General features: G+C 38.9%; 2 protein-coding genes across 5 annotated transcripts in view; one reads left to right on the forward strand and one right to left on the reverse strand.

Annotated features, from left to right (window-relative positions):
* Positions 1–9499, forward strand: part of LOC144082715 (pro-neuregulin-2, membrane-bound isoform-like) — a 33189-nt gene extending 23690 nt beyond the window's left edge. For 2 of the 4 annotated variants that reach the window (XM_077610031.1, XM_077610034.1), the window contains 7 exons: positions 460–483; positions 2308–2410; positions 2552–2714; positions 2959–3086; positions 4222–4434; positions 5424–5607; positions 6689–9499. In XM_077610031.1, coding sequence (XP_077466157.1) covers positions 460–483; positions 2308–2410; positions 2552–2714; positions 2959–3086; positions 4222–4434; positions 5424–5607; positions 6689–7165 — 1292 coding nt within the window. In that variant the 3' untranslated portion in view covers positions 7166–9499. The remainder of the gene's footprint in view (positions 1–459; positions 484–2307; positions 2411–2551; positions 2715–2958; positions 3087–4221; positions 4435–5423; positions 5608–6688) is intronic. The other 2 variants (XM_077610033.1, XM_077610032.1) reach the window with 2 other exon arrangements.
* Positions 9500–11229: 1730 nt separating this feature from the next.
* LOC144082658 (homeodomain-interacting protein kinase 1-like) lies at positions 11230–13353 on the reverse strand. The gene is made up of 7 exons (XM_077609942.1): positions 13260–13353; positions 12865–13004; positions 12617–12796; positions 12359–12540; positions 12139–12262; positions 11910–12020; positions 11230–11250 (listed from the first exon to the last, which is right to left on the reverse strand). Exons 1-7 carry the CDS (start codon positions 13351–13353, stop codon positions 11230–11232), a joined length of 852 nt encoding a protein of 283 aa, XP_077466068.1.
* Between the last annotated feature and the right edge of the window lie 12327 nt (positions 13354–25680).

A 25680-nucleotide genomic window follows, 5' to 3' on the forward strand; every position in this document is an offset into this window, starting at 1 on the left:
ATCTTCACTTTATTGTATTTTTGTACAAATGTCCAATGTTATATGAATAGGCTTTTGTCAATATGCCAGTCAGTGATGTGGCTGTTTGCCTTATCTTGGTCCGTGTTTCTCCGCATGCCTTTTCCTGCCTGTTTTTTTTTTTTTTTTAAATTTTGGTTTGTTTGTTGTTGATTTGTTTCATTTTCTCCCTTTTGTCTTTCATTTCTGCGTGTTTTAGTTTTTTTCTGACATTTTTGGGGTTTACAGAACTGAGGCTGTGTGACTTGTCTGTCTGTTACTGGACGGCACATGTGTCAGTTACCCTGACTGACAGATTCCACAGCACTAATTAACTTCCTGGTTCAGCAAATACAGGGAAGGAACATAATATACAGCAGATCCTCTCCAAAGTGGACATTACCGCTGACCCTTGTCTGTCTCTTTCCTTTTTTTCACCACAACAACTTTCTGTGCTGGCAGAGCTTCTCAGAATTGAATTTATGGGTATGGAACATTATTATTTATTTTGCTGTGCTTTAAGCGTTTGCCAAGATTGTGTCAAAGTCACACATTATTGTGCTACCTTCTTTGTTAAAGCAACAAACCTGTCCCTCCTTTTTTTTCCGCCCAGCAACCTGATGTTAAGACATGCAATCCCTCTTCTTCCTTCTCTGCATGCACTCCTTTATAGACTAACTTAGTTAGGGAGAAAGAAAAATGATAATTGAAACAAATACCTTCCAGCTAGAAAGGCAGAAGTAATTTCTAAGGGGTTGTAAAGGGCCTAGAAATGGACTGGATCACTTGGAAGATTAGAGCCACAACCCAAAATGAGAGAATCTGAAGAAATGCTATGGGCCAAACAATTTTGAAAAGTCTTGCCAAAGACTAAATAAGGCCATGACCACATTGTTTGTCCTAATTTTTGTGTCCTTGATTGAGACAGTGTCAGAGATAAGACCAAAAGCGAGTCTGTCCTAAATCACAAATGCTGTCAGCTCTGCTGTGCAGGCGAGGTTGCCTTCCCAATTCTCTTTGGTTTTCTGTATCAGTACACAGAGACCCATGCACAATTCAGGGTCAAGGCTACTAACGGCTCATTAATTCACAATTAGGTCCTTCATTTCTAAACGATAGCCTCCCTCCTAAAGTTAAATTAATAAATTGGGTTAAAATGATATGGACTTACCTCTGGTTATGTCGAATAATAACAAATTTATGTACTTTTCAAAATAGAACTCATCTTATATACAACACTGAACTCTACTTAAGTAAAGTAAAGTAAAGAGGGCTTGACCGACAAGCTTTTCAAATCCTATTTAGGTAAGCACAGTCTTATGTTACAGCTTCTGGGGACCAGTTCATTTTCCTGGACTATTTTGTTTCTCTGTAGACCCTGTCCCTATCCTGCTCCCATAATGTTTACCGCTGATGCTTCTTATCTTATTTTTCTCCTTTCCCCTCTTGTTTTCCCAGTTTGTTTCCCCCATCATTGTGTTTTTGCATGTGCATCCTCAGCTTTCACTGTTACACCACAGTAAAGCAAATTCAAATTACTACATTGATCTCAGATATTTGATCTCATAAATTCACATGGGCTGTGGACAGATTCAAACAGCATTTTATTAAACTTGGTTGTACTTGACTATGTCATTGTAGTGCAGAATAGTTTTCATGCATACTACAACACCACCACCACCACCACCACCAACAACAACAACAACAACAACTACTACTACTACTACTACTACTACTACTATAACTAATAATAGTAGATAAAACATAATTGGTAAATTAATCTGAAAATATATGTTTCCTATTGCCCCAAATTCAGAGGTTTTACAGAGCATGAGCAAATTTAATGCTATTATTGTGGTGTAAATAATTTTTCATTTAATTTTTATAATTTTGCTTTGCATCGATGCAACTGTTTCTGTTCCCTCTCATAATAATGTGTAAATGTTGTCTTTAATGTGATAGAATATTTTTTTAACCGGAATATACATAGAACTAGTATATTATATAAAGCTAACAACGATTTAACAAATTTGTAAATACTTCATACACTATGATTTGACTCTGGTTGAATTTATTTGTTCAATGTAATATAGGTGAATGAGACATTACGCAAAAAAATCTAAATAATATCATCACTTTTTAAAAAACATTAGTATGTATTATCTAAAGCACTGCAACTCATTTATGATGTGTTCATCATGCTCATGTCTTATTTGTGTTCTTGTGTATCTGTACTGTCTCCAACACATGAATGTGTGTGTCGCGTGTGTACGAATGTGTGTATTTGTACGTGTGCCTTTCATTTCACAGAGGCCGAGGAGCTCTACCAAAGGCGGGTGCTGACGATTACAGGAGTCTGTGTGGCCTTGTTGGTGGTTGGCATTGTCTGTGTGGTGGCCTATTGCAAAACGAAGTATGTCCAAACAAATATTACACACTTTTGAATGTTGTTAAACCTTCAATTGGACTGATTTAGAAAAAAATAAATAAAGAAACCCACAAAAACAGTCATCTGTCATTTAACCACTTCCGTTGCATATTTTGTGACCTACAGGAAGCACAGGCAACACCAACTGCATCAGAACCAGAATCAATGCGTGGAACAACCTAACCGCATGTTGGCCAACGGGCCCAACCACCCCGGGCCTGGTCCCGAGGAAATTCCCATGGTTGATGTGAGTCCAAACAGTAGAAACTTACAGCAGAGACAGGTACAGGTAATTCTAATGTCAGACTGGTTCAATAGACAGGACATTGAGTACAAATGGAAACATACAAAACAACCCATAAATCGGCATTTATAGTTCCATTGTCTGTTGTTTATCTTTTATATTCAAACATAATGGAAGCATAACCAATTAAAACCACTTCATATCCTAATTTAACTATAACTTAAAAAACGTCTAGATGTTTATCTTTTTTTTTTATTACTAAAACTAAAACCTGGTTACATGTTTACAGTACATCTCCAAGAGTGTCCCTACCACCGAGTGTGTCATCAGCCACGGAGCTGAAGGTGCTGGCAACTATGCTGGCAGCAGAATGTCGACGCGCTCACATCATTCGACCACTGCCTCACATGCATCCAGGTAGCTCTTACATGCACTTTTTCAGTGAAAATGTGTTTTATTCACATGCTCCTTGCACCCCCAAACCAACTAATTAATTTAATTTAGATAATCTAGGAGCCAAATCATATAGTATGGGGAGGTCAAGTCTGATTTACACACACATCTATGTCATATTTAGTGGTACCTCTACCCACAAAATTAATTCGCTCCAGAAGTGTTTTCCTAACTTGGATTTTTTTGTAGCTAGAGACACATTTTAGATGTAAAATCTCTAATTTATTCCAACCAATGTCAAGTCCCCACTACCACATCCGAAACCCTTTAAAAAATTATAAAAGTAAACCAGTTTTGTACTAAATATGTGCCAAACACAAAATATGGAGGAAAGCGATAACAAAATTATTCATTAAGCTGTTAAAATTAATGAGACACGCAGAGACATTTTCCATTGGGATCGATGGGCGAGTGTGTGTTTGAGGGTGGAGGAGGAGGCAAACGTTTGGCAGCTGAGTAAACATATGTACACATGCATATAAACATACAACTTAACAACTTAAAATTATGTTACAATTGGTGGAATATCGACTGCCATTGATGACTTTTCATAATTTTCCTAAAATGTTCAAGGCATTCCTCGTCAAGCTGGGTGATAGCAAGACTGATGGACACTTTGATAACAGCATGCTTTTTCTTTTCCCTCGTAGCATAACTTTCCTTGGTAAAGTGATGAAAAACAAAGAATAAAGCTTAATTAAGCACACTAAGAAAAACAAAAGAAAAAAACGTGTTAGGACTCTGCGACTAACGAGGCTTGAAGGCCCTGAAATTCTCCCCTGTCCCATATGGTGGCCACTACTGCCCTCGGCCGGTTTTTCGTGTTCGCATACAGCGCACTACCCTCTGGTTCGGCATCATGTAGAGGCACCTCCCTTCTAGGCAATGGGAGGCCAGCATAATGTTGGGAAAGTAACCCTATCACGAAAATTTCAAGATAAATTACAGGATGATATAAGAGAATGTCCGAATAGAGAGACATTCATATGTAGAAGTACCACTGCACCATAGTCCCCATTGTCATCTTGCTTTAGTCTGTCTATCTGGTTCACCGGTGCTACTGTAACCTTTTAAAGTAGGACTTCGCTTACATCCACAGACATGAGGAGCAGACATGGAGCATGGAGCGAACAGACAGCATGAATTCGGACTGCCAGTCAGGTGGCCTGTCCAGCTCTGTTGGAACCAGTAAATGCAGCAGTCCAGCTTGTATGGCAAGGAGGGCACACTGGGGCTGCACAGATGTAACTAGTCCGGGAATGCACTACGGAGATTCCTACGAATCACTAAGAGATTCCCCTCACAGTGACAGGTAGCGAAGTTTCATGTATGCATTCGGTGACATTTTTGTGAAATGTATACATTACACAAGTCCCTCTATTTATGTTGATAATAATTTGGAAATGTGTGTCAATGTGTTACAAATGTATTCCATACTATTACAGTGTTATCATATGAAGTTAATTTCAAGACACCGGTTCCCTCCCACTTTCTTTGGTCTAATTTACTATCATTATTATTATTATTATTGTTATAAGGGCGGCCCAGTGGAGCGAGTGGTTAGCGTGCTGGTCTCACAGCTCTGGGGTCCTGGGTTCAAATCCAGGTCACATCCACCTGTGTGGAGTTTGCATGTTCTCCTCGGGCCTGCGTGAGTTTCCTCCGGGTACTCCAGTTTCCTCCCACATTCCAAAAACATGCATGGTAGGTTGATTGGACACTCTAAAATGCCCCTAGGTATGGGTGGGAGTGTACATGGTTGTCCGTCTCCTTGTGCCCTGCAATTGGCTGGCCACCGATTCAGGGTGTCCCCCGCCTCTGGCCCGGAGTCAGTCGGGATACGCTCCAGCACCCCCCACGACCCTAATGAGGATAAAGCGGTTCAGAAAATGAGAGATGATATTATTATTTTTATACCTATCTTCAACTCAGTCAGTTTTTAAACAAATGCATTTGTGTTGACTGGTTGGCTACATGAAATACACCCTCCAAAATTAAAGGGGGTGCCTGAGAGTGTAAAACAAACACTTATTCTGCACTGTTTCTCTAAAAATGTGTCTCTCGGAGACAGTGGTCGCAGAACTCTATTTAGTTTCTGGCGACATCAAGTGGCACGAAATATGAACAGTTTGATTCTTTATTCTGTGGTTTAAGTAGGCAGTAGCAGTTGATAAACTAATAACAGAGAGAATGCTAAAGTGAGGCATGCACAATTAGTTTTTACTGGACTGCATATATTATGCTCAATGACCCTTTTCAACTCTGTCGGTGTCTGGTGTTTTCCCGTCTTTCCCCATTCAGATACGTGTCTGCATTGACCACACCAGCTCGCTTGTCACCAGTGGAGTTTCACTACCCACCGCTATCCGCCCATGTTCCAACTTTCCACATCACCTCACCCAACACAAGCCACGCTCTCTCCCTACCACCTGCCGCTGCAACCTATCACAGAGATGAAGACCAGCCGCTACTGAGATGCCCTGATGTACGTTCACAAGTTATCTACATAATAATCATCCATGATAGGACTGTATATAAAACATTCACTTTCAGGATTCAAATTACATGCCATAAAACCTTGAACAATTGATTTTTTTCTGTCATAACAGTAAAAAAAAATCAATCCAGATTGTAAATTCTGTGTGTTTTCAACACATATTGTTAAAGCTATAATAAATAATGATAATAACAATATAAAATGAAGAGAAAATGTTCCAGATTTTATGTCATCTTATGTCAGGTTAGCCACCTGATGGTGTGGACTGTAGAGGTTGACTCGCCTGACTTTGGTGCGGTTCAACTGCCGCTCAACAAAATATTTTTCCCTCTCTTTTGTTCCTGAGAATTTCTCAAACTGTGAACTTTAAAAATTCTCAAACTGTCAAAAAGGACACATCAAGTCTTGTCACTCACGGAATGACTATTTTGAGATTAGAAACATATTGACACATTCATCATTCATTCCAATCAAAGTCAATGAAGGCCAGAATTATTTTTTTAATGTCTGTACGTATGTTACCCAACACTTAGTCGTGTGGTGTTTCTGGTGGTACTCGGTCGTTTGGTCGCCGGTCTTTTGGTCGCCCGGAAGGTTATTGATAATTACCATTTAAATTGTTGCTCAAATTCCCTAAATACAAACTGCGAATTATTATTTAGTCATACTTAATGCCCTATTAATTATTAGGCCAAAGAAAAGCTCCAAATTTCCCGTACTTTTATTGTGTTTTTTTGGAGAACTTGTTAAGACCCTGACTGACGCCGCTTCTTAAAGGGACAACGCATGTACGTACAAACTCTTATACACTCACACGTCCACTCAGTGAAACTGCTCAGGACCATTGTTGGCTTTTATTGATGCGTAGACCGTGTTATTTTACCTTGTTTTGTCGCCGGTCTTTTGGTAGCCCGTTGTTTGGGTCCGGGCGACCAAAAGACGGGCGACCAAACGGCCGCACACGGTTTCTGGTCATGTAAAAAATGTGTAGCCCAATTTGTAGACATCTAGCATCTGGGTTAAATATGCATCAAATACTGGTGTAGCAAATCTATATTTTGTGTTTTAGGATCGCAGTTTGTACAGGCAGCCTCGACGACCGCGTCGACCCTACCTGACAGAGAGCACAGGAAGTCTCCCATCCAGTCCCTACCGACTCCCCGACGAAGAGGCCTACGAGACCACGCAGGAATACGCTTCCTCCAGGGAGCCCATCCGGAGTCGACGGCGCCCACGACGCAACCGCCTCAACGGACAATCTCAGAGGTCAGCGGGCCTACGGGACTACAGGTCACAGAGCTTCAGCCAATCAGAGGAGGAAGAGGAAGAGGAGGAGGAGGAAGACGAAGCTCAGGGGGAGAGCACACCTTTCCTCAGTATGCAGAACATGAACATGGACCTGCCTTTAACCGTGCCGGCTTTCCACTCATCGACGGGGGCCGACACGCGGACTCACCGAGGGCTGAGTCGGCCGGGGAATCGAAGCAATGGGCACAGTCGGAGCTCACAGTCGCAGCGATTCAAGTCAGACAACATGCCCCTTTAAGATTCCCTCCCAAAGCCCCCCCACTTGTCCACCCATGCAGCCCCCCACCCCCTCCCACACCACACACCACTCCACCTCGCACACACCTCTTCCTTCTTCTGGACTAGAGACCTGCACCAAGGAGAAATATTTTTATTTTGTATAACAGACAGATATTGTAAACAAATGAAATATTTATTTTCATTTCAGCAAAAATTGTCTACTAGCTAACAGCAAAGACTTTTTTTATAAAGGGGGGAAATATTTATATGTAAAGGTTTTTTGATTTACAGCAGTACGAGAGATGAAAATACGAGAATTACGTGCCAATTTTTTCACAAGTTAGATAAATAGAATAATATTGTGGTGCCTTTTGCTGTACGCTGAAGTCGGAGGTCCCATTGAGTTTTGTAGCCTTTCTTATAAAGACTTCTCATTTTTATAGAGACCGATCCTCTTCCTTACTTTTGCTTTGTTTTCTTTTCTCTGATTTGGGATCCTCCTCTTTTTGAACTGTGATCTGATTATGTCATCATGCAATATCCAGTCCTTCTGTGTAAAAAGTGTCTGTTTACATAGTTTTGATTCACGTAGCGTGCTCGTCTCACAGGGACATCGCTGGGTAGTTTTGTCACTTTGGCTGAACGCGCATCCTTCATTTTGCGTCTCTCCCTCACTGCCTGATGTGGTTATCCCGTGAGAAGTGGAATTTGAATGAGGATGCGGCATCTCATTCTCACGTACGCGATCAGGGTGCTGTCATAACACAGGGGTTGGTTTTGAGAGTATGTGTGTACAGTATGTGTGCGCCTCATCAAGCCTCATGTGGTTGGTGTCTTGTTTCATTTGCGAGTTCCTTTCACCGACCCTCGCGCTGCCAAAACTTCCATTGCACTGACCCTTTCCACGTGAGCAGTCATTGATTGGCCAGGGAGCCGTCCGTTCAAACCCACCAGTTGAAATCCAGCCTGACTCTGGCCTCCTGTGGACTGCCAAGCCCACATCTTTCCTATGCCAGCAGCTTAGAGCCGCACTGTGTCTCAGGACTTCCTCATCACATCACACCTAAAAAGACTTGAGCAGAGAGAGCCCCTCATCTCGACAGCCTCTCCGTTTGCAGGCAAGAATCACACCCCCCCCCCCCCCTCACTTTCCTTGACCAAGTCTGATGCGATCAGGTCAGGGCAGCGGTTTAGGATGCGTGGGTAGAAAAAGTGGACAAAAGCTTCCATTTTGAGTTATCATTTCCGTTCTCCTTAAAGTCCAAAAAGGCTGCGTGAAAACAGGCATGCATGTTGCAAATGAGACTACCCCATTCTTACTTAGAGTTCAGTTCTTTTTTTGCACTACTGGAAAGTTTTCTGTGTGAAGAGTTCACCTTTCACTGCTCGGAAAGGTACATTATTACTTTTAAGGCAACTCTGGCTTGACTTTTCAGTAAGCTCAATTCCAAACACTGGTGTTACACCAATTACTGCATCCTTGATATGTATTTCAATACTTTACTTGGTAAATTTGTGTTGCTTGGTCATATTGACTGAATGCTCTGTTATACACGTCTTCGCCCACCCCATTCCTCTCCATCCATCCACCCGCATCCACATTTTTCTTTAACCCTTAGACAATTTCTGAAGCATTGGCGAATCGAGGCCCCATCTTCTGCGCATTATTATAGTAGGGCGATAGTGCCGGAAACCCTTACATTTCAGATATGTACAGTGCATTGGGTCTAGAGAGCCCTCCGGGTTCTATGTGTCAGATACAATAATCTTCACTCTTATATTATTTTCACACAGGAGATGCATGGATCACGGTTAAAAAAAAAGTATTTTTAAAAAGAGAAACCCATTCAATTAAGGGGAATCATATTAGAATTATATAAATATATATATAAAAAAAACATTTGGCTTTAATGGCTCCAAGGTCTGCCTAGTTTTGTCTTATTATCACTGTAATCAATCTGGGATTTGCAATGTGGAAATAATGCAAGTGAGGGTAGTGTGCTTCTAGAGCTAGTTGAATTGTTAACACTCCAACCCTTTCTCCCCAAACCTTTCAATCTAGACATACGTGTGACACACTTCGCATACACAATCAAGCATACATGTATAAGAACAAACATGAAGCCCTTTCACATCTGTGTATGTCACGCAGTTTGGCGCTACCATTTTTGTTTCTTTTTAACCAATTCCCTTTCTTCTCTACTCTCAGCTCCTCCCCCTGCATGTCCTAGTGGTACTGGTAGTTGGGTGCATGGATAAAGCCGTCAGCAAACTTTCTTTTTTTCACTTGGTGAAAAAAAAATGTGTCTTCATTTTAACATTCAGCAATAAATCCCCTTATCTTCATGCCCGACCTTTTTGGAATATGCTAGATTTTTGTTTGTTTGCAAGTTTTACCGAGAAACAAAAACCTGTAAAAGACAAAAAGTCTAAACTCACTCAATTCATATGGAAAAAATAAAACTTTATTCCTACCATTGAAAAAAAGCCTGCCATCTTTACAAAAAGTAAAGATAATTGTTTCTTTTACTTCCAGTTTCATCTGATAAAGTTCAGTATAGTAAATTAAAGTATTTTTTAAAAATGTTCTGATCCAAGACAAGGTAATCAGTACATCTTGCCAGTACTCCAATTGTAAGACGAAAGCTAGTGATGGGCATAATCATTGATTAGTCGTCGAAATTGTTTTTTTTTAACGCGAGTGATTTATGACCAGTATATACATTTTCTTCCTGTTTTTTTAAACAACTTTATTTTTAATTGTTTAAACAGTTGCTCATTCGGACAAACATTGTTGGCATAACTCTACCCTACACCCGGGTTCAAATAATACATAAACGAGAGTATTCAAATATTGAAAAATATATATACTACTGCATTATATAAAAATATTAACAAAATCATAGAAACATGTTTTCACAAATAAACAAATTGGCAAAGGAAGAAAAAAAAACCAAGAATGACTTACTCAAGTGTTGACCAATACACCACATGATTCATAATTATCTAAAGTCCATAAACCTATAGCCATAATAGTCATAAATGGAAAGGGAGCGGTTTGGAAAATGAATGAATGAATGAATGTTAGCACAGTTAGTCTATGATAAGTAATTTAGACTGTGAGGTTTATGAATGCTAGTCTTTCAGTGCTATTGACAGCCTTAAATGTCCAATTCCTTTTGACTGGGAGGGGCGAATGAACAAATGTTCTAGATCGAAGATCCAGCTCTGTCAATTGAGGCAGACGAGTAAATAAAATGACCATAAAGCTGCAGTAAGATTAAAAAAAATCTGATCGTGTGTTAGTATAAATGTTTTATGCATATTTGTGCAATCGAAGGTATGTTTTGAGTAGGTACGGAAGAATATTCTGGCCTTCTGACCTACTGGATTTTTGTTGAACAAGCACCTTCAAGCAGGAACAGCAAAATGTTTCTCTTCATCCAGTAAAATAATCGTTTGATACAGTGCATTTCCTTTTTCTTTGCATGTCTCTTCCTCTTGTGTGGTTTAGGAGGTGGAGTAGCAAGACATCTGCAACCCAGTTTGGCACATTTGATGGCAGCCTGGTTGGTCACTGCTTGCAAGGCCCGGTGAAATTCCTGAGATAAAGTGAGGTGGGAGCGCTTGTAGATGTAGCTTTTCTTGATGAATGGGTGCTTGAGGATTTTGCTGGGTTTGATTCTTTCTCTGGGATCCCACTTGAACATCGCTTTCAACAGTTCGAAAAAACTATCAACCTCTTTGTCTCTCTCTGGAAACATCTAGCAGGCAAACAATGATAAAACTATTAAAAATGACATTCAATTTTTGATGTAATGCTGTCTGTGACCAACCTTGATTAATTCTTTCATAGAACGAATTTTAAATTTTGGGTTGACACCGGACTCTTCGGAATATTCTTTGCGCTTCTGAAGGAGAAATTATTAAAAATTATTAGTTGAAGATACAGAAACACCAACTATTTTGCAGTCCAGCTGTGATGAGTTTCACTAAAACTTATTATGGTCACAGTAAAAGGGTTTGTGTGTCCATCCTTGGAGCAAAAATGTTAAGGTGTCCAAATATGTTTGGATGAATCTTTCAAAGTGCAAACCTGACATCCTGGGGTTTAATCAGTTAATATTTTGAGTACTTCCAGGTACAAAATGAATGACAAAATTGGATCAAGAAAATAATTTTGCGATTAATATTTTCCGTAGACCAGGGGTGCCCATTTTTTTTTCTCTGCAGGCCGTTTAAAAAAAAAATCTAATGATGCAAGGGCCAACATGACATCGTTTCACTTGTATATGTTACATAGATGATTGGAATCAGTTTAAAAAATGGCAGGGAACAAACTCAGTGGAATTGGATTGGACATCTATCACTGAAAACTGACTCAATACAAACATTTGAAGTTAAAATTGATTTGACGTCCATAACTGCCAATAGAAGTGTATGAGTTAAGGATTACAGCAACAAAATAATACAGATATTAATAACAAACAGATATTACAATATATCTAATCTGGAATCTACATATATTCCATCTAATCGCATTTACACTTCTCATGGAGAGGCATTGTTTAAGTGACTAGCTCCATGTACTGTTAACGATGAGAAGTGTGATATAGGCTGAATTTAAGTTTTATGTGCAGGACAAATTCAGTGATATTTTTATTATTTTCTCCCTGTACATAAAAACTAGCAGGCTGGAGTTGGCCCATTCGCCGTAGTTTGGACACCCCTGCTTTAGACTAACAACTAAATTCACATTTTACCTTGAAAATCCACTGACCAGAATCTGAATTGTTGAAAAACTGCAATGTTTGCTTCCCACCACTTAGAACATTATCTGGTGGCAATCCTAGTAGACCAATCATGCATTCCAGCTAGACGGAAAAAAAGATTAGTAAAATAAATTTGATCAAAACCTACCCGTATAGACAAAGAAAATGTCTTGTAAAATTGTCACACGATTAAAAAACATAAACAAATCAATATACGTACTAAGTCATAGTCTGTGCTTCCCAAAAAAGGAAAAATGCCAAGCACCATCTTCACCGCTACAACTGCAAGTGACCAGATGTCAATGTCCTCTGTATATGGATGTTGAAGAATAATTTCCGGGGCTCTTTTTTAGGGTAAAAAAAAAAAAATATATATAATACAGAATAAAACAGGATACAGAGAAAAACAAAATCACAGTAACCTTTGCACGATAACCTACCTGAAATAAGCAACCTGTCTCATCACGACCCTCTTGGCTTCATGTCGTGTAAGAGACACACTGAAGTCAATCAGTTTTACCATAAATGGCCGTTTTCCATGATCCACCAGCATGATGTTGTCTGGTTTAACATCCCCATGGATCACTCCCACAGCTTTTAGTGCATCAAAAGCAGTGGCTAGCTGGTCGGCCAAATATGCAGTACATATTTATGGAGAAATCACAACAGCAACAAAAAAATAGCACATTCATCCTCACCTGCTGAATGACGGCTCTTATTTCTCTCAGGGGCATACGGCCTTTTGCATGATAATATTGAGCCAGGCTCATGTCCAACATTTCAAAGACGAGAAAATTTTCACTGGAGGAGGAACCAAAGTACTTTACAATATTGTCCCTATCCAGTTGAATGTCCATCAATAGCTGCAGTATGGATGCCTAAAATTCAAAAAGAAAAAAAATGATGTCAAACTGATGTGTAAATAAATAAATAAACAGTTACACACCTCGCGTTGGATGTTCCTTCCTGGCCTGGGAATCTTTATGGCAATTTTTTCTTTGGTTTCCCGATCCAAACACTTGAGTACAACTCCATAGCTGCCTTTTCCCAAGACTTCGATTGCCTTATACTTTGGAGGAAGGATTTCTGAAATACGGACAAAGCCAGAAATATGTTCAGAAAATTTCTTTCGCAATATTTAGGATAATATTGACTTCTGAATTATATTGATATTACTTTTATATAGCATACTTATGTATTACTTTTTAAAGCTAGGTATCTCAAAGTGTATACCTTTAAGTTTTAAAGTAATGCCAGTTTTTTGGGTCATTTTGAGCTTGAATTAGTCATTTTATTTTAAGTCTAGTTTAAGACAATTACATTTAATGCGGGAAAATTGACTATTGGAGAAGCGAGCAGCATTGTTTGCAATTAAGTCTTTAGGTGATATATCAGCTTTAATTGACTTTGATTCAAAGTTACGAAGGAATGTCATCAATCATGATGCTCATGATGTCAGACGGCTAACGCCTTGTTTCCCATCTGATTGAATTCAGAGTGAATGCTGTGTGTGCTTATTCTGGTAAGAACAACAGCTTTGAAAAATCTGGGGCAGAGTTATCATATTATATTAGCTATTCGATTCTACTTATAGTTTAGAAGTTAGTGTACCATTCATTTTTAAGTAGGGTGATAAAGAACCTCTCACAAAAATTATTATTTTTTCCCACCCTGTACTACAGTTGGCTTATATACAGCTTGGAGCTAATCATGACTTCTGTTATTTAAGGACTTCAATGATGCTCAGCATTATTTCAGAATGCATATTAATTTTATTCATTAATATACCGTATGCATGCACGTACATCTGTGTATGTATGTATATATGTGCTTATATATATGTATGTGTATGTATGCATATATGTGCTTATGTTTATGTACGTGTATGTATGTATATATGTGCTTATATATGTATGTGTATGTATGTGTTTATGTGCTTATATATATGTAACCTAATCTAACCTAACCTAGTGTGTCATCTTTACAGTTCTGAGATCAAAAACTCAATCTCAGATTTGGACCTTCCTATGTGGAATTTGCATGTTCTCTCTGGGCCTGTGTGGGTTTTCTTTGGGTACTCTGGTTTTAGTTGACTATAATTAACTCCTTATACTAAAACTCCAGTTTCCACATGAAAGCAGAAGACAATGGAAACTAGATTTTGCTATAGCCCATTTTACCACTGGATGACAGTAGAGCACCACAAAGACGAATTAGAGCATTTTCCCCAGTACTATATGTACTGTAAAATGGCATTAAGAGTCAGGTAGGAATAAGTCATTGTTATAGACTTCCCCTGACAGGATCCCTAGAAAAATAATAAAGAAAAATAATACAATTCAATATCTAAAAGGGGTAGTAAAGAGTGTTACCAATCCTGACAAGTACACAAAATAAGCCTTTTTAATCGGCTTGTCCTGTCAATGCTAAGTATTCTGTAGGCGTGCCCAAGCTGTTTGTCAATCACACTCACTAACATTAATGTTAATGCATTTAGATTCCATAGGTTAAATGTCCTAAGTGTCACCTTATGAATAGCTGTCCATGTTAATTTCAACATTGCCACAGTCACATTAATGGAACAACCATATCTCTAGTCACCATTAACCAAAGGGAAATCTGACAACCCCCCTAACCCCTAACCCTAACCCAGGGGTCGGGAACCTTTTTGACGAAGAGAGCCATAAACAATTCATATTTTCAAACATTATTCCTTGAGAGCCATACTCAGAATTTAAAAGTAAAAATACATGAAAATGTGTGCATTTATTAATCATTTCACCACTTTGAAAGTAAAAAAAAGTCTCTGAATTCTTTTAAGAACATGTTTTCACTGTTGCTAATCAATGAGTATCAATGAGAGTATGCATGCAGAAGAGTATAATGAAGAAAAATTATGATTAAAAAGGCGCTAGAGATAGTGTCAGCGCCACAGTGTGACGCTCCCATTGGTGCGTTCGGGACTTAGGTGGTCTCTCACCAGCGGTTCCCATATTTTACCACACAGGTTAGCAGAGAGCCATATACACCCATCAAAAGAGCCACATATGGCTCCCGAGCCATAGGTTCCCTACCCCTGCCCTAACCCTAACCCTTTAACAACTGGACAAAGAAATTCAACCCTCTCACATCTTTGTAAAAGGTTTGGCCATGGCAGAGGTCTATATGGGTTTAACTAAATGAAGGGTAATGACTTTAGTAAAACATACACTGAGACTTTGTGATAAAGCATCATGTTCAATCACTCTTTTTGATATTCAAGATGTTCAAGGTGATGCAATATGGTAATATATTTGTTTTTATTACTCCTCCCAAAAGTCTATCGAGGAACTGCAGTGAAATGTTTAAAGTGAGCATTAAAGATTAAAGGACCAGAGATCAGGTAGAAACAGATGCTTTAATTAGCCGTCTAGGAAATGCTCATAGCAATGTATTTGTATGTGTGTTTGATGGCTTTAATTAGCTGGCAAGTCAGACGAAATACGAATATCCACAAAGTGGTTCTCTATAAAGGTTTTACAATCTCCGGTCTTTTTATTTAATTTTATTGTTTCTCGCCAGTATTGCCTGTTAAAAGATAATGATAGGATTCAGATGTAGAAGTGATAAGTAGTAGTTTAGCAGGCCATTAGAAATCATTTCATTCAGTTAAAACCTCAGAAATACAATTTTTTCGTGTTTTACAGTTCCTTGGTTGACCACTGAAGTAACTGTAAATTGGCTCAGGAACTGGACAATGGAACGTCGTTAATCAAAGCACAGAAAGCCATACAATTTGAAGTTCACAAATAGGCTTTCTAAGAAAATACATTTTAAATTAGTAGACACATATAAAGAAAAACACCTCACTGGATATGGTGTGCCTTACCACTCAATTACGACCAATTTAGGGTGTATTCTGGCTTTTGCACAGACAGATGGGATAAGCTCCAGCACCCCATGACCTTGACAGGAATAAACAGTGTTAAAAATTAATCAATTTAACTGGATTCATTTTATTATCCTTTTTAGCCTTATTTTACTCTTGTATAAGTAAAAAAGTTAAATATAATATAAATGTAATATTTAGTGATGTATAACAAAAATGAAAATGTAATGTAAAAATGGAGAAAAAATATCAGCTTGTGAGACATGATTTTTGTGAATCTGGACGACATTCAAATTGATATAACATCATGTGTGACAATTTAATTTGAATAACTTTGACTTTATCTATGATTTTCTATTTCTTAGTTATACCAAAACAACAATAAGTAAGAACCTTGATAGAACAAAATATATGAAAAATAATAGATAACCAACTTGGCTTAGCATGTTGTCATGGCCCTCACAAGTATCACATTTTCTCATTTGGCCCCTTTGAAAAATCAGTCGGCCACCCTTTTTGAGGGCAAGCTCAGCCTTCGAGTGAAATTGTTAAACCGAGTAAATCTTTTGTAAACTGTCCATTACAGAAAAATATATCAAGTGAGCATGTCTGTCTTGTGAAACGTTACAAGGGCAAAGCTAAAAATTCTGATGCAAAGGTCAAATGAAATAACAGTTTTGGCTGTCAAAATGTTTCAAGATACTGCAATGCCATCTGACTGGAAAATAACCCGTGTCATTAAAAGTGGCCATGATAACCCAAGGGTGTGTTATAGGTGGATTAAATCTTTTGTTTTAGTTCTTAGAGGTTAAAATGTCATAGAAAGTTTTTTACCCAAAGATGGGTAACACTGCAGCTATAATACATACATATACACACATATATACATATATATATACATATATATATGTATATATATATATATATATATATATATATATATATATATATATATATATATATATATATATATATATATATATATATATATATATATATATATATATATATATATATATATATATATATATATATATACATATATACACACACACACACACACACACATATATATATATAATACATACACTACTGAAACAAACTTTGGAGAACAAAGAGAATTATTTATTCGTGAAAATCAAAATTCTCAGCTAATGGAAAGGTGCTGTTTAAGTAAATCTTAGATGTCTTTTACTTGGAAAGATTTAGGAAAGTGTTTAGAAGAAAATCAAGGACAAGGCAGAAGTTGAATCGGGTTAAGTGCGAACACTTTGTGTATGTGATGAGGGGAAAGGTTGACAGGCTTATGATGTCATCAAGTGACATTTAGTTGACAGGGGCCATGCAACAGATGGGCTATGGGACCAAGAATGAAAGTTGATATGTCTTGCATGCGTGTGTGTGTTTGGAGGATGCGGGTGTCTCTGTGTGTATCTGTACTCAGGGACACCTTTTCTTTCAGAAGTGAAGTGACACTAATTGGCTCAAAAGGTCGAAGTTAACACACCATCGTATTGCTTACAATCACCATTTCCAGTCCTCTTTTTTTTGTTTTTTTGTTTTCACAAGAATGTCCTTTAGTGGTTTTGTTTAGAATCAGAATGGCAGATCCCCGCTTGAAAGGTATAAGAAGCATCATATTTCACTTCCAGTTTGTTTTCTATACCTCCCTCCTCTACCACACAGCCAGGAAGAACATGTAAACTCCACACAGGAGGATTGACCTGCGGTCGAATCCAGGAACCCAGAACTGTGAGGTTGAAGCGCTAACACTCATCTGCAGAGCCACCCTACTAAAATGTCAAATTAGATAAATAGTAAATAAATCAGCAAATTGTTCAATCAAAAACCAAACTCATTTTACGAGTTGTCTAGGTAGACCAAAGTGCCATTAAGGTCTTTTACTATTTAACTGGCAGCGTTTGGTAAGTAATATAATGTTTTGTGTACCCTCAAGATGAGATGTCCAGATATCAAATGACTTCAATATAGTAGAGGAAAGGAACAGGGGATAGGAGTATGTTTAGTAACCAAATCATATTGTGGCACGCAGGGTTGTTGCTCTAGAGTCTACATAGGCTATATAGGCTGTCATTCTAATTCAATCTCCTTCTGGGCAAGAAAATTTATGGGACTCATAGGGGTGCCCTGGGAGTTGGCCAACATTCTTTGTCCAATCGTACAGACACAAGCATGCTAGAAATACCAGAAGGTACATTCTTTTGTGTGCCTTATGCTAAAACTGAGTATTTTTAGTTGTATTTTATTATTTTTTGTGATGGTGGCGTGGCGGCCGAGTGGTTAGCGAGTTAGCCTTATAGTTCTGAGGGTGTGGGTTTGATCCCAGGTTGGTCATCATTATATGAAGTTTGCAAGTTCTCCCTGGGCTTGCGTGCCTTTTCTCCAGGTACTCTGGTTTCCTCCCACATTCCAAAAATATGCATATTAGGCTGGTTGAGTAGCAGGAAAGCAATTGGAATGCAATAGCAATGCAGGATTTCAACTGTGAAATAAAAGCCAAACAAAACATATATGTACAGGTCTCAAATACTGGAAAATCAGCATAAAATGTGCATTGCAGGAATCCAGCCATGAAAGACTGCCTCTAATTGCCTATTTTGTAAAAAAAAGGTCCTAACTACCTTATTTATGATAACTAATTTTAAAGTTTAAACCTTGAAAATCCAGGTCATCACAGGGATCACTGGGGCCTCTCTGTTTATTTTACTTTTTAAAATGTATTTATTTTTGCACAGCAACAATGAATTGATAGAGACTGTGTCAGGCCCCAGACAAGACTGGTGGCTGGTTGCGCCCGTCACCCAATCACAGGTCCAGCCCCTAATGACTCGAGTGCTGCCAGGTGTGAGTCATTACCCTACAAGGAGTATTTAAGGCCACCAGGAACATGACCATGTTGCTGGGTTGTCAAACAGAATACTGTGAGGTACCCTCCCGTGTTTTACCTACCTGTCTTATTGATACTCGACATCTTGTTTACACCCAGGATTCCGACCACGCTCTGCCCCCTACGACCACGGACCACACCCAGGATTCCGACCACGCTCTGCCCCCTACGACCACGGACCACACCCAGGATTCCGACCACGCTCTGCCCCCTACGACCACGGACCACACCCAGGATTCCGACCACGCTCTGCCCCCTACGACTACGGACCACACCCAGGATTCCGACCACGCTCTGCCCCCTACGACCACGGACCACGGCTGGTTGAGTACTCTAAATTGTGTGTGAATGATCGTCCGTCTCCTGGTGCCCTGTGATTGGCTGGCCACCAATTCATGGTGTCTTCCACCAAGTGCCTGAAGTCAGCTGGGCTAGGATTCAGCAACGAATGAATATTTTTTTATTAACTAAGGCATGATTTAATAACAGTTCTACTCCTTTGTCAAACAATTCCCCATTAATACCAATCATATAACTCTTCAATTCAACTATTCAATTTCATTTGAAGTCAAGGTGTCTAACTTTATAGTTTATGATGGCAAAAAGTACTAACTGTGTGCTTTGTTTAGGAGATATTTGTTAGTCGCACATCTGTTTCATTGTGAATATCAACCATTTCCGTGACCGGACGTTTGGTCGACGGACACCATTTGCACTCACAATCATACCACCACCAATGGGAATCGAGCCCCCGCCTGCCTGCTCCGAAGTCAAGCGGGTGGACCTCTCCACCATCAGGTGACTTTGTATTTTTAGGTGGAATATTTCTATACTATTTTCTATCTTGCTGTAGTCATCAGGGTAAGCAGAGTATATTTTCTTTTTTTTTTTTTTTGCTTCAGGGGGCCCAACCAGTCTTCATTAAGTAAACACAAATATTGCTTCCCTGTGGTTTTCTACTTGCCTCTAAGACTTAACAGCATAACAGCGAATATGCTTATGTTTAGTAATTTTATTATATGGAACTCCTGAGATCATAAACATAAAAACTGGAATAAATGGAGCCCCAGGTATCTACTCATTGTTTCAAAGGTTTGATATACCGGGAGATTAATCACTGTACAAATTACTGTGACGCAGTACTCATTCAGGACATGCAGAGCAAAACAATTAAGCCATTAGACAAGTAATTATCTTTGTTTTACACTGGAGAGGAGAATATACAAATGAAGTTAGTTTCCATTATTTTCTCTTTTTTTAATCATTCTTTCTCCTTTGTTATTTAATTACTGGTCGTGTTTATCTGTGCAGCCTGTGCTGTAAGAATATGACACATTTCACACATCTTCATATTAATTTGGAGGATGAGTATAAACCACACACTTGTTTATTCTTGAAATCAAGGTTCATTTACACAGCTGTAATGGAATATAACATATAAACAACAGACTGAGGTACAGAAACGCACACACTGTCACCAAAGATGAAAATGTAAGGTGACAACACGTACGCACAAGGACGTCAATGCATTGTGGCATGTAGATCAGCCGTGACTCTGACCACTTTGGCACCTGTCACTTTTTGTTTTCCTGCCCCGTTCCATCCTTCATTATTTTCCAGCAGGACCATCTTCATTTTTTTTCAATTTTATTTACAAATGCTGACCAACTACATTTTATGCACTCCTGGGACTCCAACTCACTCACTTAAGTAATCTCTTGTTTTGACACTACATGTGTTATTTATTAAAAAGTATGGCCAACTTCGCTGAAGCAAGAGTTGATCTTTGTCCCACTATGTTAGTCTTCCTATCAGTTAAGAATCATTTGTGCACCAAAAACTTCCGAAGATTTGCAGGCTACTTGTTGTTGTGTTTTTCAATGTGAACATGTTAATGGTAAATGACAACCCTTGACTTACTCAAATCCATGCAAGTAGTGTTTATAATCATATAGTGGAAATATTTGTTTTTTCATACTTGTATAGCACAATCATTTAAAACAATTGGGCTTTCACCATAGAAAAATAAGTAGGAAACATGCAGACAAGATACTCCTTTTGTATATTACAAAGTCTATTAACAAATAATTATTTATATTTTCTCATTTTTGCATTTGTGGTGTTGAAAACCTTCGCCAGCTCCCCTCGAAAATGAAGTTGAACTGCATTACAAATGCAATTTATCATACTTTGGGGTAGTCGGCTGAGAGACCAAATATATAAACACACAAATGATTGTGTTTTTGTTAGATGTTTTTCTATCTTTGCAGTTTGATTTTGTGAGAATAGTTCCTTTTACACTAGACTATGAAATGGAACCCTATTCATACAAAATATTATATTTTGTGAATCAGGAAATGGCCTGTTACCCTCTTGCCTCGTGCATTGATATTTAGAGATCACTCTGCTTCAGGCTAATCAGAATGACATTTTGATGTGATTGCCTTGTCTTTAGTTCTTAAGTACACTTTGATTTAACACCACTGGCAAACTCCATTTGACAGCTCAGAATAATGATGCATGACCAATGCCATTTAAGCATGCTACCCCACTAGACATTGTAGAAATGTGTGCAACACTACTCTGATTTGTACTTGAAAAGCACCGAATGTTTTTAGTACATTAATTCATTTTCAACACTGGTCATCCTTGTCAGGGTCACAGGATGCCGGAGCCAATCCTGGCTGAATTCGGGTGAAAGACGGACTACACCCTAAACTGGTTTTCTGTCAGTCGTAGGGCACACACAACGACAGACAAATATTCCACTTTGCTCAAATCAATGCCAAGCAAACATATCATTAGCAAATTTTAGTATGTACTGTATACTAAACTGGGAAAAAATGATCCATTAAGTGATGTAAATCCCAACCCATTTTGTTGTACACAAAATTGATACACAGTAAATCAACAACTAAATTTTCCGTATTTTCATGACTATAAGGCGCACTTAAAAGTCTTAAATTTTCTCCAAAATAGACGGGGTGCCTTAAAATCCAGTGTGCTTTATATATGGGAAAAAAATTAAAATGTGTCATTCATTGAGGGTTCGCCTTATAATGCAGTGCGCCTTATAGTCGTGAAAATACGGTACCTAAAAAAAACCCAAACGCATCCAAGTAGTCTAAAATTTGTAGAAATAGCTTCACTATTGTGGAATTGTTATTATTATTATATTTTTTTAACTGTGTTGGTATATACAATATTGGCTAATACTGTCATTAGCTATATACTTCAACACATGGAAGTCCCAAAGGGCAAACCACATAATGGCTAATCTGACAAAATAGTAAGGAAATTTAAATTAGGTAAGCAACTCAATTAAAACCCTGAATGTGTTTTCCTTTGCCCTGAATTAACATAGGTGCCAAGAATGTTAATATGGTGTTTGATATAGATTTATAGCTTTGACATTTTACAAAATTTTCCAAGATAACATCTCCAGACACCCGAACTATGCAAAATCTTAATATGGCAGCAGCATGAGGTGAATATTAACTCAGTCATTGCCACTGAGAGTTAAAACTCACTCAACTGAGCTGTCTGGGATTTAGCGATCATGTTTTACTGCCATTGACAACGAGAGGCATTCAAACACAACATTTTGGACTGTATTTTCTCTTACCTTGTCTTTACTGTTGGGGACAAGGTGATATGGGGGTGTGTCGGTGATCGATGGATTGCAGATGCTCTGGGTCTTTGTCTAATTATGCTGTGACACTGGCGAAAACCCAGCTTAGAAGTCACACACATGGACACACACAAATAGACACACACTCGCACTAAAGCCCGTTTTGAATTGCTCCTCTTTGAAATTACCATTTACTATTTTTACATTCACACTTCTAAGACACTCATCGTGCGTAAAGAGGAGGATTTGTGCGCAGCCACCAAAAATGCATGACTTGTTTATTTTGAGGATAGGGCGGAAATCAAGGTGCATGCCATTTTCCTGACACTTGTAAATGCAATTGAAATACATTTGAATAATGGAGGATACTTACATACTCATGAGATTTGACTGGATTGCCTAAAGGCCCTCAATGCCGTGGGTCTGTCCTGTTGTAATGCCTCTCTAACATTGCGTAGACGTGGACGGGTTTTAATTTTCCCCAATGCAGTTTTTGGTCTTGTTTGATCTTTTGTTTAATCATTTTTTCTGCCCACCTTCTTGTGGAATTATTTCATGCCTACGCCACATTGGTGGTCATTTGTGGTTCTTGGGAAATCGTATTGGGTAGTGATTGATTTAAATCCCTAACATAAAGCACATCCTCCACACTTTATGAGTTGTCCTCTTTTATCTTTTCGATTAAAGGTAGTGTGGTCTCATGGCGAAAACATTTCCCCTGTCATATTCGGTCTGCAAAGACAAAACCTCCCTGGTGCCTGATGAAATAATTAGCCTACAAGTCCCGTGTACATGTGATATAGACACGTTTTCTGTCTCGTGTCTGAGGCAAGTATATGTATTGCAGAAAAGTACAGATATGTCGATATTATGAGTCCTTTCCCCCATAAATAACAAGTCATTTAAAGAAACTATGACACTAATGAGGCTTACAGGATTAAGTATTGTTATAATGTTTGGTTGCCGAAAAGAAAACGTTGCTACACTTTTGATTTTGTATATTTGTGAACATACAGTCAATTAATAATAAAATAAATCTGAAGAACCCTTAAGAACTTTGACTTTTGGTGGTGGATTTATAAACTCAACCCATTGCCCCGTTGATTTTGTTTGTCCAGAGGTGTCTACGTACTTTTCTTTTTAACTTTTGTGGTACACTTGACTTCATTAATCTTCCCAATTAAACCGTCAATACAATACTGTGTTCGGCATACTTAGTTTGTGTGAGAGTGCATTTGCATGGTCGTCATGAATTGCCACTCTATTAGCATACCCCAGGTGTACATCTTGTTTGCATCATTTGTTTACTGTTGGCACGTGCTTCAAAACATCTTAACTGCCCGAAGCGTCAAACTGTAAAGTGCAAACAACATGCTGATTTCATGTAGGAATAAAACAAAAACCCTGAGGTGAAAAAAACTTGAAGTGACATGAATGCAAACATGCATGAACCTTAGCAGACTTGGCCGACCATTAAATATTTTCCAGTAGATTATGTTTTGTTCAAAGCAAGTTACTGCACACAATATGCTAATCAGATAAGACAAAATAGAGTAGAGGATCATACCAGATATGTTCATGAGTGTTGATGGGAGCACAACTTTATGATAGTTAATCCTGCTGTTAGGACAAAACAAGCACTACTGTAAATTTCATATGTATGCTCAATGCTTTGTTTTTACTAGTATTTACCTAAAGAAGAAAACATGAAGAGCAGGGACTATGTGCAAAAAAAAGCAATTGAATGATGATTAATTTTAATCCTGAATATATATTCTGATGTACCTTTCTAAGATATGTATTGTTAGGTTAATTCATTTGTTAGTATAATTTCATCATCCCATTGAATTATTTTCCTCCTGTTTTTTTTTTTTTTCATTTGTGGTGGAATAGCGGTATTGTATTACCAGCAGGCTTAACATAGCTCACAACATGCTTGTGAACTATATGTGGGAGGAATTGAATTCCAATGATAAACATTGTGTACCTACTGTAATAACAACATGTAAAAAAAATGTACATCAAAGAGATTATATTAATCATCCACCTGTATGTATGACTTGGAAAAAGTACAAAAGAAAAAGAAAATACAAGAAAATGAACAATTCCGTCACGACTATAAAGCGCAACCCACACATGAGGCACATCAGCATCATTCCCATGCAACAAAATTACAAATGCATACCTATATTTCCCTCAAAGTATGCAATATAATTTGTCACACACAGTATGCCCACAGCCTGTGTCATTTCTTGGAATTGGCGCAATTAGACATTCAAATTTGCATGAATACCAGCATGATAAAATATAAATATGCATGAAACATTTCAGGAGACATGGAACCCTCAATACAGGGGAGCAGGAAAGCAATTGGAATGCAATAGCAATGCAGGATTTCAACTGTGAAATAAAAGCCAAACAAAACAAATATGTACAGGTCTCAAATACTGGAAAATCAGCATAAAAAGTGCATTGCAGGAATCCAGCCATGAAAGACTGCCTCTAATTGCCTATTTTGTAAAAAAAAGGTCCTAACTACCTTATTCATGATAACTAATTTTAAAGTTTAAACCTTGAAAGTCCAGGTCATCACAGGGATCACTGGGGCCTCTCTGTTTATTTTACTTTTTAAAATGTATTTATTTTTGCACAGCAACAATGAATTGACAGAGACTGTGTCAGGCCCCAGACAAGACTGGTGGCTGGTTGCGCCCGTCACCCAATCATAGGTCCAGCCCCTAATGACTCGAGTGCTGCCAGGTGTGAGTCATTACCCTACAAGGAGTATTTAAAGCCACCAGGAACATGACCATGTAGCTGGATCGTCAAACAGAATACTGTGAGGTACCCTCCCGTGTTTTACCTACCTGTCTTATTGATACTCGACATCTTGTTTACACCCAGGATTCCGACCACGCTCTGCCCCCTACGACCACGGACCACACCCAGGATTCCGACCACGCTCTGCCCCCTACGACCACGGACCACACCCAGAATTCCGACCACGCTCTGCCCCCTACGACCACGGACCACGGACCGCGGACCGCGGACCGCGACCCTCGACCCTCGACCCTCGACCCTCGGCCCGCGACCCTCGACCCTCGACCCTCGACCCTCGACCCTCGGCCCGCGACCCGCGACCCTCGACCCTCGGACAGCGACCGCGTATCACGGACCAAGGACAGCGACCGCGTATCACGGACCAAGGACAGCGACCGCGTATCACGGACCAAGGACAGCGACCGCGTATCACGGACCAAGGACAGCGACCGCGTATCACGGACCAAGGACAGCGACCGCGTATCACGGACCAAGGACAGCGACCGCGTATCACGGACCAAGGACAGCGACCGCG

This window comes from Stigmatopora argus, chromosome 9 (genome assembly GCF_051989625.1).
Source record: "Stigmatopora argus isolate UIUO_Sarg chromosome 9, RoL_Sarg_1.0, whole genome shotgun sequence".
Classification (NCBI taxonomy): Eukaryota; Metazoa; Chordata; class Actinopteri; order Syngnathiformes; family Syngnathidae; genus Stigmatopora; species Stigmatopora argus.